The following is a 20,638-nucleotide window of genomic DNA, read 5'->3' as shown; positions in this document are numbered from 1 at the left end:
ATGTTCAGTATACAAGTGAGAGCATACATTACTTCCATGACTTCACGTCAGTATTCTTTTAGTTAGTAACTCATTTCTGTAATCTAAAAAAAACCCTCAGATTTTGGTTTGGTTTAGTTGTTGTGTTTTTTTTTAATTGTAAAATGTGATCCCTTAGGTAGAAGAGGACCTGTTGGACCCACTGGACCTATGGGAAGATATCCTGATAGTGCTTCTCCTGGTCCTCCAGGTGATCAAGGACCACCTGGTTTAGATGGCATCAGAGGTATTAAAACCAAAAATACCAGATTTGATCATGTAAAAACCCCCTGAGGCTACTAGGAGTCACTGGGTTGCTGTCTGTCAAAAAAAGTATAAAAGTGCGTAAGGAACAAAGAAACCAATCAATACCTCAGTGAATACACAGAGAATTGAATACTGGATAGATCACCAGAGCAAGGATAAAATACAGATCTCCAGATTCAGTTTTCTGGCCTGTATGGTAATTCTGTACAAGTCCTGCTGCTACAACGTATCTCAGTTTCCGCAGAAGCAAATACAAATAAGATTACAGGCCTCTCTTCCTACCAGGAAGGATAAAACACATTGTCCAGAAGCCTGACAATGTTGGTAAACCCAGAAAAAGCTTTCCAATCTAAATCCAGCCCTGGGAAAGCTAAAGCTGGCAACTCTTTTCTAAGCATTTATGTAGACCTCACCTCTTTTACAAGCAGGTGTTGCCAAGGGAGCCAGTCAATTACTATAGATTCTGGTCCTCAAATGGAGCTCTTTCAAGTTGTTGTGATCCCTTACATTAAGTATTATCTGAACCCTTCCTTACCCAGTACAAAGACTTACTTCCTACTGGGAAACAGGGGATGGAGACTGGAAGGGTAAGCAGCACTATAATAAATATAGAGAAGTGTCTCAATGCATGTAATATTAACTTGCTGCCTTTTACTTGCACAGAATCTATATTGTTTTGGGAGTTATTCCTATTATTGTCTTCCTTACAATGCCTTGGATAAGGCTAATGTTAATATTTCCAAAAACATGCAAGGGCTGTCCTACATCCCAGGAAAAAAAACCCAAAAGCAAAAAAAAATAACGGAACATAGCTATTTTTAGATGTTTATGCTTTGTACATATATTAAGAATAAAGTTCTTTTACCATAGGTCAGCCTGGGAATCCTGGTCCTCCTGGAGAGACTATCTTTGTGCGAGGAGATCCAGGTGATACTGGTATTCGAGGGGCACCAGGTAATCCTGGGCAGCGAGGGCAACAAGGAGCCAGAGGTCTTCCAGGGAACCAAGGAAGAGGAGGCCCAAATGGTACGATCTGGGATGTTTTTAATAGCGTGTGCACTTACACCCAACCCTATGCAACTGAGCCTTGTGCACTGGGGATTGCCACTGGAGACTGAGCCAGACAGAAGGGGTAGGCTAGACATTTCTTAGCTCTGCCCTGTTACCTACAGATAAGATAGGGCTGGGGTAGAAGGTCAGAGTAGAGCCAGATTCACATGTACTGCTTCCAACAACTTGTTGGAAGACTCCCCTACCAACCTGAGAATGAGGCAGTAAAACTTTTGAGCCTGCCAGATAAAGCAAGCTCTGATCTGTCTGCAGGGGTCTTGAGAAGCTATGGAAGATGCAGATGTGTTTGAACTAACACAGTCTCACATCTGCCCCATATCAATAGCTTTGGGCTTTCAGCAGATTCTTCAGTTTGAAAACAGGGATCTAGATACTTCTTCCACACACTGTAGAGAAGTCCTATGTACACCAATCCCTTCCAATCTCTACAAAAAAGAAAAGTAAATTTTAATTCAAGACCAGGGAAGAAGAGGAGAATGTGCATTTCTTTCTGGAAGGCAACAGAGTTGAGCTGTCCCAAGTATTTTTTGTTACTCAAGCAGCCAGACCTTCTCGGAATGCAACTACATGTAACTGCACAACTGTTTTCTTTCCAGGTCCTATGGGAATCCATGGCCCACAGGGTCCACCTGGTGCTATAGGACAACCAGGAGACCAAGGTTTTCAAGGAAAACCTGGTCCCAGAGGTCCCACAGGTACTTACAAACCTGTTGCTCATTGTCACTCAACCGTAACCATGATCGTTCTATTAATATATAATCTTACTAACGTTTACTTGCATACAGACAATTTAAACAATCTCAGGAAAAAAACCAACTGAATTGATTTCTCATTTGAGTTGTGTAAAAATTTCTGAACTATGGATTTGTTTCTAGTGTCACCTCATGTAAGTTATTTCAGTTCTCATTCCATTTTCTTTAATTTACATGCCTGAAACTTGTTTCCACCTGCACCACAATGGCTGCAATCTGCTTTCCATTTTTCACATCCTTCAGGTTTTATAGGTAAGTTCATGACTATTGATTATTGCTCTTTTCATGTGGGCTTCCTTCTGTATAGATACATTCCATTCTTAGAAGGTGTTCTTGGCTTGGTTGCTAGGAATAGTAGATACTGCTACAACAACATAGTTCTAATAGATTTTTCACATAAATAGCTAGCACTTCCAAGCAGACCAATATCATGATAATGCTACATTGAGAAGTCTCATGCTGTGATGTCAATTAGACTTGTAAAACAGACTTGTTTCAAATTATCATTTTGGTTTTTGGTTGTCACATGAGATGCTTTCTAGCCAAAAACTTAGCAAAATCTTGAATCCTAACAGTGAATTACTACAAACACTGAACTCTTAATCTGACTAAATTGATCCGATTCTGATTTTGTTCCAAAATGCAAATAGCCAATACCTCCCAGTAACTTTCAATACATAAAATGTGGCCATTCTTTTTTTTATATTATTATAATTATTTTAAATGGATATTGTGGGTTAGCTTCTTCGGCCTGCTTATTGATGGCTTTGCAGCCACAGAGTAAGCAAAGTACTGTAATTCTTCACATGTGCTAAGGTGTTTGCAATGAAGTTGGGTAGACTTCAGGGTTTAACTCAAGTCAGGTTGGGGCACATTAAGACAGAAACTGTACACCAAATACTTAAAACACATCAGCTAGCATACACTTGTTAACACATACTTGCCATGTTGTTAATGCTGTGCTAAAAGACTAAGAGTAAAATTAAAAGCGGTGAGACTCAATAATTCAAGATTTTAAAATACTTAAAATATACACTTGAATACCAAAAGCAGCTAACAGTTATGTTGATTTTTCACATGGGAGCTATTAACCAATCTTCTGTCTAATTTACTTTCCTATTACACATTTCAGGTGACCCTGGTGAACCAGGAAAAATAGATGATTCGTGCCCTACAATCCCAGGGCTTCCCGGCGAAGCAGGGCAAAGAGGAGATGATGGCTCTGTAGGTTTACCAGGGCCAATAGGCCACCCTGGACCCCAAGGTAAGCTTGTGTTTTGAAAGCTTGGATGTCTATTTCAGCCATTTAGACAACAAGTTGAAAAGGCTCAGAGTGTCAGTGTTACTTCTTTATGTTTTACGCTGTCTCTTCCCCTTAAACACTTACTAACAGTCTCCAGAAACATGTAGTGGGCTGGTTAATGCTGAGGATGATGGATCAGTATAGCTGAACCAGGCTGCTTGAGCCTGCCTGCACTGCATTCCCTTTTCCTAGGCCAGGGAAGGCAAGAGCATCAGGCACTGTTGAGAAAAGAGTTCTTCAAACGATGTTTTTTCTTTTTGCTAACAAATGAAAAAGCAATGCCTCAAATCAGTCCTATGGTTTAGACAGTTTGGAGGATGTTAAAAATATACATGCTTTAAAATTTACCAATAATGCATCACAAAGCTCTAACCAAAGTCCTAAAAGGACACGGAAGGCAGAGAGGCAGCTACAATAGCACTTTTTATCTGTTAGAATGTGAAAAAGTTACCACAAAAGAAAACTGACCAAAGAGATGTTAATTTAAGAAGTGATGAAAGACTGAAACATTCTTCTGATAGGTAAAAAGAAAACAACAGTGATGCTGGTACTGATCATTCCAATGGAGTGGCCATCTTCATAGAAATACAGCGTAGCATGTCTGTGTAGTGTATTCAGTTTAGATAGTGGAATCCCTCATGTGGTTTTAGATATTCCCTACTTGGGAAACTGAAGTTTGTTGTCGTGGCTGCACTGGACATCCAATGTGTCCAGAGAGAAAATCCATTGTTTTCTCCCAGGAGATTCCCTGCAATAGTCATTCCCCTCATGAAAGTAAACACAAAGTGTTTCTGGGGTTGAACTGAGAATGGCTGTGTTGCCATTATATACAGTTTCTGTAAAACCAGATGATACAGTGATACATACCCGCACTGGTTTTATGAAAGAAACACCTAATAATGCTTTTCCTTTCATTAAGATAGCAGAATTCCAATCTTCTCCCGGGTTGAAAGGCAAACTGGAGGTTTTACTGGCAAAAGCAATGTATATTACTAAAACTTGAGTGTACTTGAGCTTTGCCAAAATAACTATGCAACCAACATTGAAAAGCTGCTAAATTGTTCTGACTGGTTTAGATTTTCTTAATGAATCTTAATGAATAAAAAGTAACATGGGGAAACTTTGAATGTCGTGAGACAACCTTGAATTACTCAGTCTGCAGGTTAAATAGCAAAATTTGCAGGGAATGAAACGCACACTGTTAATGAGAAACAACTGTGGTGCTAGAGAAACATACTCATCTGAAAACTGTTTTTTGCCAAAAGAGGAAAAACACTGCTGAGTGCAATAATACCTGACAAGTGTAACTTTGTTCAATTCAGATTATGTTTAAAGTAGCCAATGAACAGAACCATTCCTATCTGTGCCCTGCATATGAGACATATCTTTTACTGTCATGGCCATACCTCATTATCTGCTAAGGTATAAAAATGCATGTACATACAAGAAATATAAAAAGGTGAGGCCATCAGGAGCCTAAAAATGTCTTTACCCTTCCTCACTGGATGTAGTCCAATTCTGCAGTCCCTCCCTCTTCTCTAAGTACTCTAATACATGCATTACTTCACAGGAAATTCAGTACATGTTTAGAGGCTGCTGAGTTGGGTCCTAAAAGATGAAGGCCTGCCATAGGATGAGTTACAACTCATTACACTGTACAGATACTGATGGTAATTCTGCAAGAGGCTTGTCATGATAATGTCTGTTAGTGCTTTGATTTCAGCTGTAAATCGCACAAGTTCTGTAGAGAGGACATAAAACCTTATCAGCAGTTGCTGTTCCTGAAGTCGTGCCTCTGAGCTACCAATGTGGTCACAAGGTGAATAAGTTGTAAAGAGAATTCCCAGCAGAAAGCTGTTCTGCACCAGTTTGTCCTGAAGTGTCATTTCTTGGTGTCAGTTCTGCTGACCGGCCCTTTGCATGCTGTGCATGTTTGGACAACATATAACCTTTAAATGGAGCCATGTGAAGGGAAAGTGCATACTTTGTATTTATCTAGGAAGAAAAGGTGAAGAAGGGTCATGTGGCCTGCCAGGTCAAGATGGCTTACCTGGGGCACCTGGACCACCAGGTGACCAAGGGAATATAGGAGAGCAAGGATACACTGGGCCACAAGGTAAGAATGGAACATGACTTCGGGGAGAGATGTGGGGGATGATGTATAGACTTAAGTTTTCTCTCTTCTCCCCACCAAGTGCATACATAGGTACGTCCACCTCTAGCCTGAGATACCGTGACACTTCCTTCCCCCCCTTTCAATTCAAGCACTGATAGTGACATTTGTGAATGATTTCATAACACATAAAAAGACCTATTGGAAGAAAATTTATCTCGGCATCCATTATTAACCAGAAAGGCAATTAACCACACATGCTTAAACACCATATATCAATAGGTATGCATTTCTGAGTCAGCACTAATGGTGCAACTGTCTGTGAGTAATTAAAATTGTATTTTAACTGTGACTGCTGTTTAATAAATTAATGGTTTGATACATATGTGAGGAAAGGGCATTGACTGCAGGGATTCAAATTCAGTCCAGACAAATCATTCTAGTGTGTAAGTCTGGGAAATCATTGCCCACCTCAGTTCATTCCTTAATCCATACAGCACAGGACAGAGGTACAATAGAAAAGCCAACTGTCAGGCATTCAGTGGCAATCTAGTTCATTTCTCGCCCATAAGAAGGATAACGTGTGTCTACTGGTGTCTTTATTGCCCATGACAACCTGTGAAGTTGTATTACCTTCAGTCAGGAACCCCTTACTGAACACTTAAATACAGTAAAAGATAAAAGTTCACAGTAGCTATGTGTTCATACAAGTAAATTTCTTTTACCTTTTCTCCAATGTGTAAGGTCCACCTGGCCAGACTGGTATCCCAGGACCACCAGGCCCCCATATTAGATCTGCAAGTGGATTCTTGCTTGTCCTTCATAGTCAGTCAGACAGAGAACCACTCTGTCCACAGGGGATGCCAAAATTATGGACTGGCTATAGTCTGCTATACCTAGAAGGACAAGAGAAAGCTCATAATCAAGATCTTGGTAGGTATTGTCATACGTAATTGCTCTCCAGTTAAGGTCTAATATGGTGTGATCTATACAATGAAAGACAAGTCAAATGGAGCACACTATAGAATCATAAATTACTTATTTTCTACAGACTCAAAACTAATTTACACTGATTATAATGAACTTGATTATGCTGCCCTATTATGTGACCCATTTAAAATAGCTTTATGCTTGTATGCAGTTGAACGAAAAAAAAGCATTTCTACCTCTAAGTAATTTTGAATAGAAGTTGGAGAGATGAGTGGTTTATTTCACTCATCCTGGCTAGTCATTTTGGGATGTCTTTGAACTTACTGGAGACATTTTCCTAGGAAAAATCCTAGGAGATTCCTAGGAATCTCATTTGGCCACTCTGAAATAACTCCCTGCAGGATCTGCTCCTTTTTACTGTAGAGACAGCTTGGGAAAAAGATCTAGTTAAGTTCGGTCGTTACAGTTGGGTAATATAAATAAGCTTTACAAATAAAATTATGCATCGTGTGTATAGCAGAATTGTGTGCTTTAAGAGTCAGAAGCTAATATTTTTTGCAAAAGACAGAGTCAAATTTCTCCCAAGGACAGCTCCTTTTGGTGTCTTGGGTCATTTCTTCTACATCTTCTACAGTTCTAACTAAAATTAGCTGTCTAAATAAGCTGCCTGACTTGCAGCCTGAGAAATTGATTGGCGGCAGTTTGCACAGAAGAAATTCCCTAAATTCTTGTTGACTTGTTATACAAGAGGCAGAGAAGTCTCCTAGGAGGAAAGATCAAGGACCTAATAAGCTGGACAAAAAAAGAAGTGTTTAAAAGAGCAATAAAAAGAGATATTTTTAGTACAGCAGTGTTGTTTTGAAATGTTTTCACTATTGTGTGTTTGGCATTCCCCAGGAGAGCCAGTTGGTAACAGAATGCCTTAGAACAGCAGTGAAAGTAAGATTCAAAAGAAAATAAAGTCCTCGCTTCCTGTGAGCAGTGTGTTCTTTTTGCAGGCATCTTCCTTACTCAGGCTACTCCAGATTCTTTATTAGTACTGGAACAGAGTATTATCAGTGATAAACAAAACTGGCTTCTGTAGAGAAATGTCACATATCTTGAAAGAAGGCATTAGGGTTTGGGGGCATTAGAGAAATATACATCACACACAAAGTTCAAGGCAGAACATATATGCAGTGATTATTATTGTTAACTACATAGGTCATCATGAAACCATTCCAAATTCAGTTCTGGAAGAACTTCACTTCTGCAGTATGCTGAAGTATGCACTAGTTGCTTCTTAATTCCCACTGATGTCTGCCTGATGAGAATTTTGCAGGATTGGCTCTGCAAAATCCCTCAATCCTTTTATTTCACTTTGAGAGTCTGTGAAACCTTTCTGGAAGGCAATAGAACAGCTGCTGAGATTTCAGCTTAATGCACTGGTAGCAATGGTTTGTCATACTTAACAAAAATTTTCTATTTATCAGCATTGGCATTTGGTTTCTCACTGCTCCTACGAGTTTGTAAATAGCTAATCTCCTTTTAAATCAGCCGCCACCTCTTGCCCAATTTATTTTTCAGTGTTGGCACAGCTAAGAAATTTGTTATCATAACTGCTTCCCATGGTGACAAAATACATCATGTTTAAATACTGGATTGTGATACAATTAAATATTATTGGCCAAAGGAAAATACTTATTGGTAAAAAAAGTTTCTGTTTTCAATATAATTAGCCATTTTGGTAAAGAGCCTGAGAGGTTTAAGATCTGTGAATTACATAACTCCTGTTAAGATACATAGTTTTGCAGCAACATTGCCCAGAATACTATTTTCAACTTACCTAGAAAGAAGTGGAGTAATTTTCATAATTTGTTATTATTTTCAGGTCTGGCAGGATCTTGTCTTCCTGTGTTTAATACCATGCCCTTTGCTTACTGTAATATCAACCAAGTTTGTTACTATGCCAGTCGAAATGATAAGTCTTACTGGTTGTCAAGCGCTGCTCCTTTACCAATGATGCCACTTTCTGAAGAAGAAATACAACCATATATAAGCAGATGTGCTGTATGTGAGGCCCCAGCCCAAGCGGTAGCAGTTCACAGCCAAGATCAGTCAATTCCTCCCTGCCCAATGAACTGGAGGAGTCTTTGGATAGGATATTCTTTTTTGATGGTAAGCATCTGGGCACATGATCATATATGTAAATTTCTTTCATACAGCGTTTGTGTTCTAAAGGTTCAAAGATTTTTAGCTCTGAAAAGTAAACTATCCAATGTCTAGCAAACATTAAAAAGGAAAATTCAGAAAAAGAACCAAGATGCGGGTTAGTTCCAAATTGCAGAAGCTGGCTGTAGCTATATATACTGAAGTCATAGCCTTAAGCTACACATTTCTTAAAATTGCAAAGATTTTGCTTGCTTGTCTTTAATAAACAATGGGATTTTCATGTACAAAGACACACTTCAGAATAAGAGGTCCAGGTCTTTCTAATGCCATCTTCTAAGTTACATTTGCATCAGTTTAAACAACAGCATCATTTAGAATTGACCCGGATTACTTTTTTCTTCAGTTTGACAAATACCAGAAAAGTAAGTGAGCTGGCTCTAGACTTTTGAGATTAACTCATTACAGAGCAAATTAAGATTTTTCTCCAGCAAAGGAAACATACTCCAACCTAAGATCACCAAAAATAGTACAGTTATAAGCAAATAAAGTCAGAAAAAGACATATTAACATAATTTACCTATTTTTCATGCACAGTTATCAAGTTCTTTCACTGTTTTTTCCAGCACACTGGATCTGGTGATCAGGGTGGTGGACAGTCCCTTATGTCACCTGGAAGTTGCCTAGAAGACTTCAGATCAGCACCATTCATTGAATGCCAGGGTCAGCGGGGAACATGTCAATTTTTTGCTAATGAATACAGTTTCTGGCTAACAACTGTGATGCCTGAATTGCAGTTTGCATCAGCCCCCCTGTCAGGAACTCTTAAAGAAGGACAAGAGCAGAGGAAAAAAATCAGTAGATGCCAGGTATGCCTGAAGCATGGCTAACAAGCCAAACAAAAACGAACAGCTAGAGTGAGACTTGCGTAAGGATGAACAACATGCTAAAGGTTTAAACAGGATTTAATATTTTAATATATTTGAAAGTGTTCAGCACTGTTCTTTTTGTTTGAATGGATATATAAGACTGAAAGATGAAAGATCTGTTAAGCCTCATCCACCCATTACACACATCTACAGGTAGTAAAATCTAGTGTAAGTGACCTAATTCAAAAGAATGAAACTCTCACATTGGAGTCCACTGCCATAATACACAGGTAACAAGGTGAGCTTGGAGGGTTGAATCAAGTCGGGAATACCAAGGGAACCATACTGTTGTGCAAGACAATGGATTTCCTGTTAGAAATGGCATTTACAACAGGAAGAGTATGTGCATTTGTATGGCATATTATAAATATTTATCCTTATAGATACAGACGTGCAAACATACAAATGTCTTAAAGCCCTAAAGTTGAATTTTCCAAACTAAAGAAACTTTCACATGCTGTTTCTGAGGGAAGGGGAGAATGTAACTGTTAAACATCATAACAAAAACAATGAAGATCAAAGTCTTTTACCTTTGCAGTACTGAATCAAACTGTTAATTGCGCGTTCGTAAGCAACAAAAAGTTGTAAATCCATTTAACAGCAGATTATGTGAGAAAATAAAATTAGCTGAGATAACGAATCCTTAAAAAGCTATATTTATATTTGCAATTAATTTCTAAGAGCAGTTAAATTAAATTATTAAGCTCCAATCCAAGTAACTGAAGAAACAAAACAGTTTCTAGTATTACTTGAAAAGAAATAGTAGCATGCTGATAAAATGGGTGAACTTACCTGAGTGATGAATGTAAGAAGCATTAGGACAATTGCCTAAACTTGAAGCTAATAAATTTTGTTCAATTTTTGCTTCTTTGTTTGTAAATACACCACCAAAAAAAAAGAACCATCACCTTTAAGATCCTTAAGGAATCATAGCTCTAGAGATGCTTTTTATTTTTTAAAGCACTGATTGTTAAAATGTTTGTAAGCTAAAGCACTCATCACCTTTTGAAAAAGTTAAAACACATTTATACCTCCTTCATTCAGCTATAAAACCAGAACTATTAAATGCATATTTGAATCATGGTGAAACTACTGAAAACAGATTGCAAATGGAGAATTCATCATGTGCAGAAGGGCCACAAATGCTGCTTTTACCACTTAAATAAGCTACATTTTACTAGAATGGAATAAAATGGTTTTTTTCCAGCACTTTTCATTTCGATTTGTGTTCACTAAGAGAGGTGCCCCCAGCAAAAGGATTTTCAAGGAAACTGAGATCCACATCCAAGAGTCCTAATTCAAAGAAAACTCCTTCTGAAGTACTCCATCACAAGTAAAACAGGCTGATCAGCCAATTTAAAAATTGGATACACAAACTCAAAGAGCAGAAAAGACAGACATTCCAGTCTCAGCCAGAGGAAAATAAAATAGTCAGAGAGTAAGTCCATTCAAGTGTAAATACATCAGACTGTGCAACTTCCTTCTGACAAAACCAGCCAAACGTAAGGCATTTGTCAGAAATATTGTACTAATTCAAAATGAAATTGCAGATAAATTGGTTAATATTACAAAGCAAATAAGACAGACCAAAGTATAAAGCAGCATATGCTTTAATTCTGCAATCATTTGTCCAGTGACTATAAGTAGAAAAATAATAGGTAAATTATTCATAGGGGACCTAATTATGAAGTTATGTGTGAAAAGGAACAGCTGAAACTGTTCATGAGTAAAAGCACTCCTAAAGGCAATGGCCTTGTGCTAGTCCTGTAGTCCAAATTACCCTTACTGTTGCGTTCAAGAGCTTTGGATCTTGTGTAGGCCCAGTAAAGAAGTGAATTTTATCCTAAACAGCAAGCAGGGTATTAATAGCAACACAGAAGATGATGCTGGCTACACTCAGAGGTCACTGGAATTAGAGCCATTTGGGGTGAACCACCCTGGAATTAAATTCAGAACCTCTGACTTACAATGACGCTTGCCCATCGCCCTAGCAAACCATGGCATCTATATGGCTAGGAAGCAGGGAAGATGCCTGGCTCTAACTCACAGCAAATCCTCAGGGTGGTCGTCAGATTATTGTCTCTCCTTCACATCCCTCCGCATCAGGATTTCTGGAAGATAACTAGTGGAAGAAAAATACTGCAAAGCCCGAGCCCTGACCTGCTGTTAAGAAATGTGGCCATTTTTGCTTCATCTGCTGTTTTTTATAAGATGAGGAAAGAGATGCACAGGCCTAATACTGAGAATGTCTTTTGAACCGAATTTCATCTTTTGCTGCATACAGAGCATGTCAAAAGGGAGAGAGTAAAGCAAAACTGAAAACAGGTATCACTCATTTTATCACAGTGGTGCTGTATTGTAAAAATGGTATTTTTAAAGCATACTTTAAATTCATTTGTGTACAGTAGTATTTCTAGATCTGAAGTCCACAATTCACGTGCTAAATAAAAACAGGTATCTGAATGAGATAACAGAAAAGATGCCTAAATGCCAAACAGAGAAGGGGTTTAGCTGGGGCCTGCAAGCAGACCCAAACTGGCAACTTCCTGCAAGTGCACCTGCCATGGGCCAGACCTGCTGCTCCAAGTCCCCAGCTTGTCACATGCCATCATATCAGCAACATCCCATGCCCAGGAGCTGTTGGAACTCCTGTGGTGAGTTGGCCCTGGCTGACAGCCAAGCACCTACCCAGCTGCCTCCCTTGCCCCAAGCAGGACAGGAGAGAAAACAGGAGGAAAAAGAGCAAGAAAACTCATGGGTCAAAATATAAACAGGGAAATCACTTACCAAGTACTGTTGTGGGCTAAACAGACTCAACTCACAGAATTTAACTTAGCATAAATATTTAATTATTGATTCAGGTTTTGGGAAACAAGTTGACAAGCCTTAAAATACCTTTCCTCCCAATTTCCCAGGCTCAGCTTTACTCCAGACTCCTCTCTGCCCCCTTGTTATTGCTGCAGGTTACGCTTGGTCTCTTCAATGAGGCAAGAGGTGGCGCGAAGCTTGGGGCGGGGGGGGTGGGACACGACTGGGTTCCAGGTACAAAGCGGTTTCTCTGTGCTGCACCTTCCTTCTCACTCTTTTCCCGTGCTCTGACATTGGTCCTCCATGGGCTGCAGTCCTTTTGAGGGAGCATCTGCTCTGGTGTGGGTCCTCCAAGGTCTCCAGTCCCTTCAGGGGTGTGCCTGTTCTGCCATGGAGCACCTCTGCCTCCTCCTGACCTTGGATTTCTCAGATCAGAAAACTGCTTAAAGACTCACTCCCAGAATTGCATTATTACGTGCAACAAGTTTAAGCAAAACTGTTCCAGGAATTTTTCCAGGGTATCCTAACCAAACAACTCTTTCCTACTTTGGTTGGTTCATAAACACCAGAAAAACAAACAAGCAAAAAGTATCAAAACAGTCAAAAACTGTAGAATTCTTACAGTCCATATGTTTTTTGCCTGTGTTAAGGCAGATTAAACAAACCTTCTATCCAAAACCCAAGTTGTTGTTTACTTGTTTGAAAAAGATCCCCCTAAAGTTTTAAAGCTCGCTACTGAGGAAGAACTAAATTTGATCCGCATGATGCCTTCTGCTCCTGGTACACAGCTGAAGATTGCCAGTCTACAATGGTACTGCAGGCTCTCTAGCCCAGCATGCAAGACCACAACATCAGCCCTCATCAATTCTTTTAAGTATGACCATGATCCAAATTCAGGAAATAAACCATTTCCATCTGGGGAACAAACTTTCTGTTGTTCCACATGGACCACTGTAAATAACACCACTTTACACTGACATCCCAGGCTGAAGCCTGGCCTTTTCAGGTTTTACAATCAATCCTTAAATAACTTAATTGAATTCAATTATGCCATACATAGAAAAAGGCTATGAATATGAGAACTTCTGTTCTAATGCTTTACATGTATTAGAAGTATCTGGGCAAGAAAGAAAAAAAACCATTCAGGGACCACATCAGGAAGATGTATAATGGGGAACAGTTGTTTGCAAGAAAAAGGATTGCTCCAAAGCCAGCTGGGAAGAGGAGCAGTCAGGCAAGGACAGAGCTGATCTACCTGCACTCCAAAATGATAAAAAATTTCTGACAACTCTGGCAAAAACTTTCCAGCAGGTGAAGCAATTGCTTCATCAAAATGGGGATCTATTTCATGACTGGATCCTATTTCAGAAATCAGCATTTTAAACCAACCAAACAACAAAAACAGCCGTTGAAATTCTGCCCACCTTAACCAGCTGGAAAACTAGCCAGCCAGGTGGAAGAAAAACCAACATGAGCATTCAAACAGATACTGCTCCACATTCATACTTCACAGCTTTCTCCTTTTCTAGTCACGTCATCCAGAAATTCCAGAGGGTACTGGAAGTTCAGTTAGAAGTGATACTTCATAAATGTAAAGCAAAAAACAACTCCACATTTATCATTCTAGAATGAACATATTAAACAAACATGGTTCCTCAATATAATGTAGACAGCCTTCAGCATCTAACACCACTTCATAGCAAATCTCACCTTACGCTTGACCACACAGTGCTCAACTGCTTCTCAAAAGATGACAGGCCTGAAGCTTCACAGTGTTTGAAAGTCCACATATTTTAATGTTTTCCACTGATTCAGTGAAGGAGAAATGCAAAACACTGAGACAAAATTTTAGCCAATTTCTAAACAAACATATGTAGTAAGGTACCACACTAATGAACAACCACTGTGCATTCATTACCCCCAAGTGGTTTATAGAAAGATTCGGAATGAAGCACTCAAGCCCCAAACCGACATCACGTTCAGCTTGGCAAAACAAAGTTTCAGTACAGAGAAAAGCAAGATCTTTTTCAGAATTTATAGTCTTCCATGCACTGATTACAAATACTACTCCTATTGTAGACAGATGCTCCTTCTCACACAATTTAGCATGATGAAGACAGAAATGTTTTCATTTGAGTGGAGATTAAACTTTCTCAGAGGCAGAAAACAATTAATTCTGATGGGAATTGAACAAATCTGTATTAGAAATGGCTACTCTGAGGCGGTTGCAACTGTAGTTGGTTAGATTTTGCATACTGTATTTTAAAAATGCTAAAGCAAATTAGTATTTCCAAATGTTTTAATTTTACTGTGCTTAAACATTTAATATGCATGTAAAGAGTTAAATACATGCAATACATGGTACCAATGTTATAGAATTTGTAGACATAGATAGATAGGTTGTATCTCTGCATATATAACGTAAGCTTCTTGATGATGATGTGCAGAAACTGAAAATTTAAGCATCCTGCCTAAAGGGTTTTATCACTACAGTGCCTTCCAAATGAAATGCATCCCTGATCGTTTACCCTCTGTCCTACTCATTTCACTTACATAATCCAATTCAAAAATACATTTTTATAAGCTAACTGCTCATTCTGGATTTCAGGTCTGTAGATACATGTAGCAGTGAAAAAGGAACGGATAATGTATTTTTAATACAATCAGAAGCCTCAGCTCTGAACAGCAGCAAAACGATTATCTGGATCCCTGCAACAGACACCCTGCAGTAGACACACACCTGTAACATCCCTGGCCCCCCTGTACAGGAAAACATATGTGTTTACATAAGCATATACTTAAGTGCTGTTCTGAACAGCAAAGCTTTCCAGAATCAAGGCCACTCTGACCTAAGCTCTCTTTTTTTCAAAATGCCGGACAAAATCAAAGTGGGAGGTTTGACCCTTGCACACCAGGTATTTTAAAGCTTTTATCAGAAGTTGCTGAATTCATTTTGTACTAATGTAAATGAAAAAATCTTACCAAAACCAGTTGAGTTACATTATTAATGTTATGGCTGACTTTAGCTCTTTAAGAACATGATACACCTGTTAACTGGGCAAAAGACTACAGAATAGCCTTCTCAGACGCAGAACTGCGTACATATATCCCTAGTTTAAAACATATTATTTTAAAATAAATCAGCAAATAGGTCATTCCATACTCATTAATGTTGTACAGATTTAGGAGCTGTTCCTTAACTTGTTACATGGGTAAGGAAAACATGGATTCACAGAAGTGGCCCAACCACCAATAGCTCTTCCCTATAAGGAATAATTTGGTGAAGGACCTAACCTAATCCAACGTTCTCCACTAAGGCAAGAACATTTACTGTGTACCTGCTCAACAGCCCTTTGAAGACATTTGTTTAACCTGCTCCAAAAAGACTACAGAAGGAAACTCTGGAATATCGCTAGCCTATTAGAAAAGTTCACTATCTACATGTTTAGAAATCCTTTGCTTACATTCATTTTGCTGCAAATTAGGCCATTTTCTTCTTGTCAATGGACAAAAGAGATGAACTTCACACTGTTCTCATGCAGCAGAAGACTGCTATCGTATGTATACTCCCATCTTCTCTTTTACTAACCCAATTGCTTTACCATTCTGAGCACGTCAATATAAACAAAAATACCCAAACCATACTAAATTTCTATGGCAAACTGTCTTTCATTTTCACAGATCCTGAAAGAGTAAATGCATATCAGTATTTATGACAAGACTTAGACCCTTTAGAAAGCATGATATTCCTTTAGAAACAGTTCTACAACTGAAAGCTGAGAACTGTTAATACTTCCTTGCCCTCTGAAATCTGGTAACAAATCAGAAATTACCAATTCTATTTTTTTTGTACATAGGAAACAATTAGTAGCTTATAATAAAACCATAAAATGATTCTGTCCTTCATGCCTGTGCACTCTCTCAAGAAGCCACAGTACATAAACATGAATATCTGTTAGCCAGCTGTTTTGTTGAAGTGTGATTCACACTTATGTCATTCAGTGCTAAACAAAAATTGTTACAATTCACCAGTCACAGAATCAGAAGTGAAAATGAACTGCAACAGCCATTCCCATCACATCACAACAACAGAAAAGGCAGCTGTACCTAAACTATTTTTCAAGCCGTTCATTGAAGTTTCCCTCCGATTTGCTGTGCAGTCCTCAGACATTGTACACCTGTGAAGTTCCATGGTCTACATACAAGCAGGAGGTTTAACAGTTCAACAGTTCTTTATTCTTATATTTAGCAGTATATACACTTAGCATATATGGGTATCATAATTAAGGAGAGCAATGGGTAACAAAAGAAAGTCACCTTTGTCCCGCAGGCATTTCCAGTCATGTAATTACTACATAGGAGAAGGAAGTCATTTTGCCTTCATTTGTTCAGAATAACTATCTTGGACTAGCAATGCTCACAGCTGCTTTGCTCTATCATCGGCAATTAAGCTCCTTAAAATATATAAATAAAAACTAAGATGTCTGCCATAAAGACTGCTGATACAAGACTTTACCTCTATCAGGTATGCTCTCTTTCCTCTTTTTTAGCATAAGAGCTATCAAAACTGGGACCTTCTTCAGCTCAATCAAAATAGTGTCCTAGCAAGGTCCATTTTAGTGAAGAATTTCCTTCTCTCCCCAGATGCACCATCATTCCATGGACTTTTATATATATCACTAATTTAATGGACCAGTATTTAGGCTCTTTTCTCCTCATCTGCGTGTATGTGATATGACCAAACTGTATCTAACGGTACGAGTTAAACTCTCCCTTTCACTTTCAAATAAAACCAAACCAAAAACCCAAAGGCAAAACTTGTTCTCAAGTGGCTGGTCCCTTCACTGTCATCTACTACACCCTTTATACCAATGAGTTCTTGGAGTGATGCTTAAGGGATATGCGAAAATAAACAAGGTGGCATTAGTCAAACTTTTTAAAAAGTGGACCATGAAAATTCCAGGTTTGATTTTCACCAAACAAGCAAGCAAACCTTGTTTGAAAGGTAGCCATGGAAAACAAAGCTTCAGGCAGAATGACTTCTCTGAGAAGAGGCTGGGTACAGCAGAACTGAGATGCTCTCCCCAAAATGGTTCCCCTGGCACCAAAATGTCAATTTAAAGGGGGCAGGACATGGTTTGATCTCGCTTACAGCCTGTATTGAGAACAGTATTTCCCCCTACACTCACCTAGCACAATCTGTCCTGCTGTGGCGTGGAATACGTATGAATAGTTTTCTCAGTATTTTAAAGGGCATTTTTCCCCCCTTAGGAGAAATGGTACTGCTGGGAAAGAAGCATACATACACAGGAAGACGTATTTTGCCTGTGCTTAAAGACAAGACAGAAAAGGGAAAAGAATTTTAATAGTTAAACACACTGTTCTTTCCCCACATCTTACTTCTGGACTGCAAGAAACCCCTATTAGCAGTAATGTTAGGTCATTCAACCATTAAATTTCAAGAATGTGCCTATTAACAAGTCTGCTGATTAGGATTAATTAAGAGGGTGGAATTTCTTACATGGTACCTGATCACACAGTTTAGAGGAAGTATGAAAAATTCACAAGAAATCGCAGCTCCTGCAACAAAGGAATCAAACTTCAGATGCTAAAATATTTTATATAAAACTGCTTTTTCTTAAAGAGTCCTTACCTTATGTAGAGTTAGGCAGGCACTAAACAGTGTCAGAAAATACGCAACGTGGAATACTCATCTATATAGATTGCTCTTAATTTTTGTCCCTGAAGAGACAAAGTGCAACAGAGCATATGTTAGGAATTCATCTGCCACTTACATCTACCATCATCAGTGCTCTGAAACCTAAACTGATGGGGGGTTTTTAATGGTAAAAATCCTACTAAGGAATCATTCTGTTAATAAACTTTCCAAAATACTTTAAGTACCGGAACTTTCCAATAATCCGATCCCCAAACTTCCTCTAAATTCAAAAGAAACAAAATTAGTCCAACATAATCAATCTGCCCTCTCAGTATCACAACTCTTTGTTTCTAATAATATGGTGGCAGCTCTGTAATTTAAAATATACAGCTTATTAATTACTATAATAAAAAACACAGTTTTAAATGTAAAAAAATATTTATTTCAATTTTATATACAAAAAAGTCAAAACAGCTGAACAATTTTTTTTGTGAATATTTAAAGGCAAGTATTTCTAACCTCACTTTACAAAAACAAGTGCTTTTAAAACTGTAATCGTGTTTTTGATTTTACTTATTCTTTTCAACTGACTAGTGGCTAATCCTGTGGTTTTAAATAATTAAAATAACAGAGCTTAACAGCCACAGTAGATTACAATGAAACTTTTGACCAGAGTGTTAAAAGATTAGTCTGAGAAACCAATGCTACTTCCTCCTCATTTACATCTAATTATTACCCACTCAGAACAATATGCAAACTGTATGCAGTTTTTTGATAGCTATTTTTAGTGAGCATAGAAAAATCAGCTAAGAGTGTCTGCTATTTTATTCTATGGCTACTGAATATATAGAGAAGCAACCAAGACGAAGAACACAACAAAAATAAGCATTCCTTATGTACTAAGTGTCTTAGAATCTGCCAGAAGACTTTGCATAATATTAACAGTGTTCTTGCACTACCTGAATGAGTCTATCCACATTGCAGCTGTGTATTTCGGCTCTCAGAACCTTGAGCCACATATCTGGCGTAAAAATATTGTGCTGCTTCTTGGCATAAAAATCAACAATAGTATAAGAAGGATGGTGAAAGTGAGAATGGCACAGGAGAGAAAGAACAGCTTGTGCATTTTTCATCAAACAAAAGCTTAGTTACAACCAGAAGGTGTACTCTTTATTTAAAGAACATAGTAAAAAAATTAGCTTCAGGATTTTTTTCTGTATGGAAAATAAAGGACTATGTTTTTACATTCAAACTATAACTCCATAGGCAAATAGACTTCATAAAGCACAGACTGGTGATCACATGTACCTCAAAAGAAACCAGTGAATTGCTCATCCTAATGCTCTACTAAATTAGTGCTGAAGTGATTCCAACATGTCCTGGTTTCGGCTGGAATAAAGTTAATTTTCTTCTTAGTAGCTGGTACAGTGCTGTGTTTTGGATTTAGGATGAGAAGAATGTTGATAACACACTGATGTTTTCAGTTGTTGCTAAATAGTGTTTAGACTAAGTCAAGGATTTTTCAGCTTCTCATGCCCAGCCAGCAAGAAGGCTGGAGGGGCACAAGAAGTTGGGAGGGGACACAGCCAGGACAGCTGACCCAAACCAGCCAAAGGGGTATTCCATACCATATTACGACACGCCCAGTATATAAACTGGGGGGAGTTGGCCAGGGGGCACCACAGCTCGGGGATCGGCTGGGCATCGGTCAGCAGGTGGTGAGCAACTGTTTTGTGCATCACTTGTTATGGATATTCTATTATTATTTTCCCTTCCTTTTCTGTCCTATTAAACTGTCTTTATCTCAACCCACGAGTTTTACTCCCGCCCCCCGCCCCGATTCTCTCCCCCATCCCACTGGGGAGGCAGGGGGGAGTGAGCAAGCAGCTGCATGGTACTTAGTTGCTGGCTGGGGTTAAACCACAGCACAACAGTTCTGTGCCAGAGGCCAATCATCAAATTGTTCTTGTGCAATCACAGCTCTTCAGGACTGAAAACAGTTACAGATGAGTGTCCCCAATTTCAGAAGAATTTCTGCTATTATGAGGAAAAAAAAGCCTGTGCAATGAGTAATTTTGGAGTGATACTAGAACAAAAAACCTTCAGGTTCATTAGTTAACATTACTGAATAGGCAGATATGCCAGAAGCCAGACAGGCACTGTGTGACAAGCAGTGAGTGTAGCATCTGTCCTAAGTGACAACTGACCTCACTGGTCTCTTTCTGGAAAAGAAAGAATTCAAGGTAGCCTATATTTAGGCAAGATCTCCACAAGTCTGTGTGGTGGGTTGACCCGGCTGGAGGCCAGTGCCCACCAAAACCACTCTATCACTCCCCCCCTCCTCAGCTGGACAGGGGAGAGAAAATGTAACAAAGGGCTCGTGGGTCAAGATAAGGACAGGAGAGATCACTCACCAATTACCATCATGGGCAAAACAGACTCAGCTTGGGGAAAAATTAATTTAATTTATTACCAATCAAACCACAGTAGGATAAGAATGAGAAATAAAACCAAATCTTAACACACCTTTCCCCCACCCCTCCCTTCTTCCTGGCACAGCTTCACTGCCAGATTCTCTACCTACACCCACCGAGGCAGCGCAGGGGGATTGGGAATAGGGGTTACGATCAGTTCATCACA

General features: G+C 38.9%; 1 protein-coding gene across 1 annotated transcript in view; it reads left to right on the top strand.

The window, feature by feature from the left end:
- COL4A4 (collagen, type IV, alpha 4) overlaps positions 1-9,719 on the top strand; it is a 69,722-nt gene extending 60,003 nt beyond the window's left edge. The window contains exons 39-46 of the mRNA XM_010568418.1: positions 158-265; positions 1,156-1,311; positions 1,953-2,075; positions 3,241-3,372; positions 5,411-5,527; positions 6,269-6,457; positions 8,325-8,611; positions 9,229-9,719. Coding sequence (XP_010566720.1) covers positions 158-265; positions 1,156-1,311; positions 1,953-2,075; positions 3,241-3,372; positions 5,411-5,527; positions 6,269-6,457; positions 8,325-8,611; positions 9,229-9,492 — 1,376 coding nt within the window. The 3' untranslated portion in view covers positions 9,493-9,719. The remainder of the gene's footprint in view (positions 1-157; positions 266-1,155; positions 1,312-1,952; positions 2,076-3,240; positions 3,373-5,410; positions 5,528-6,268; positions 6,458-8,324; positions 8,612-9,228) is intronic.
- The last annotated feature ends 10,919 nt before the right edge of the window (positions 9,720-20,638 follow it).

The sequence above is a fragment of the Haliaeetus leucocephalus genome, unplaced genomic scaffold (genome assembly GCF_000737465.1).
Source record: "Haliaeetus leucocephalus isolate CR32 unplaced genomic scaffold, Haliaeetus_leucocephalus-4.0 Scaffold240, whole genome shotgun sequence".
Classification (NCBI taxonomy): domain Eukaryota; kingdom Metazoa; phylum Chordata; class Aves; order Accipitriformes; family Accipitridae; genus Haliaeetus; species Haliaeetus leucocephalus.
The sequence above is the reverse complement of the archived record's forward strand: the minus strand, read 5'-3'. Positions and strand labels throughout refer to the sequence as shown.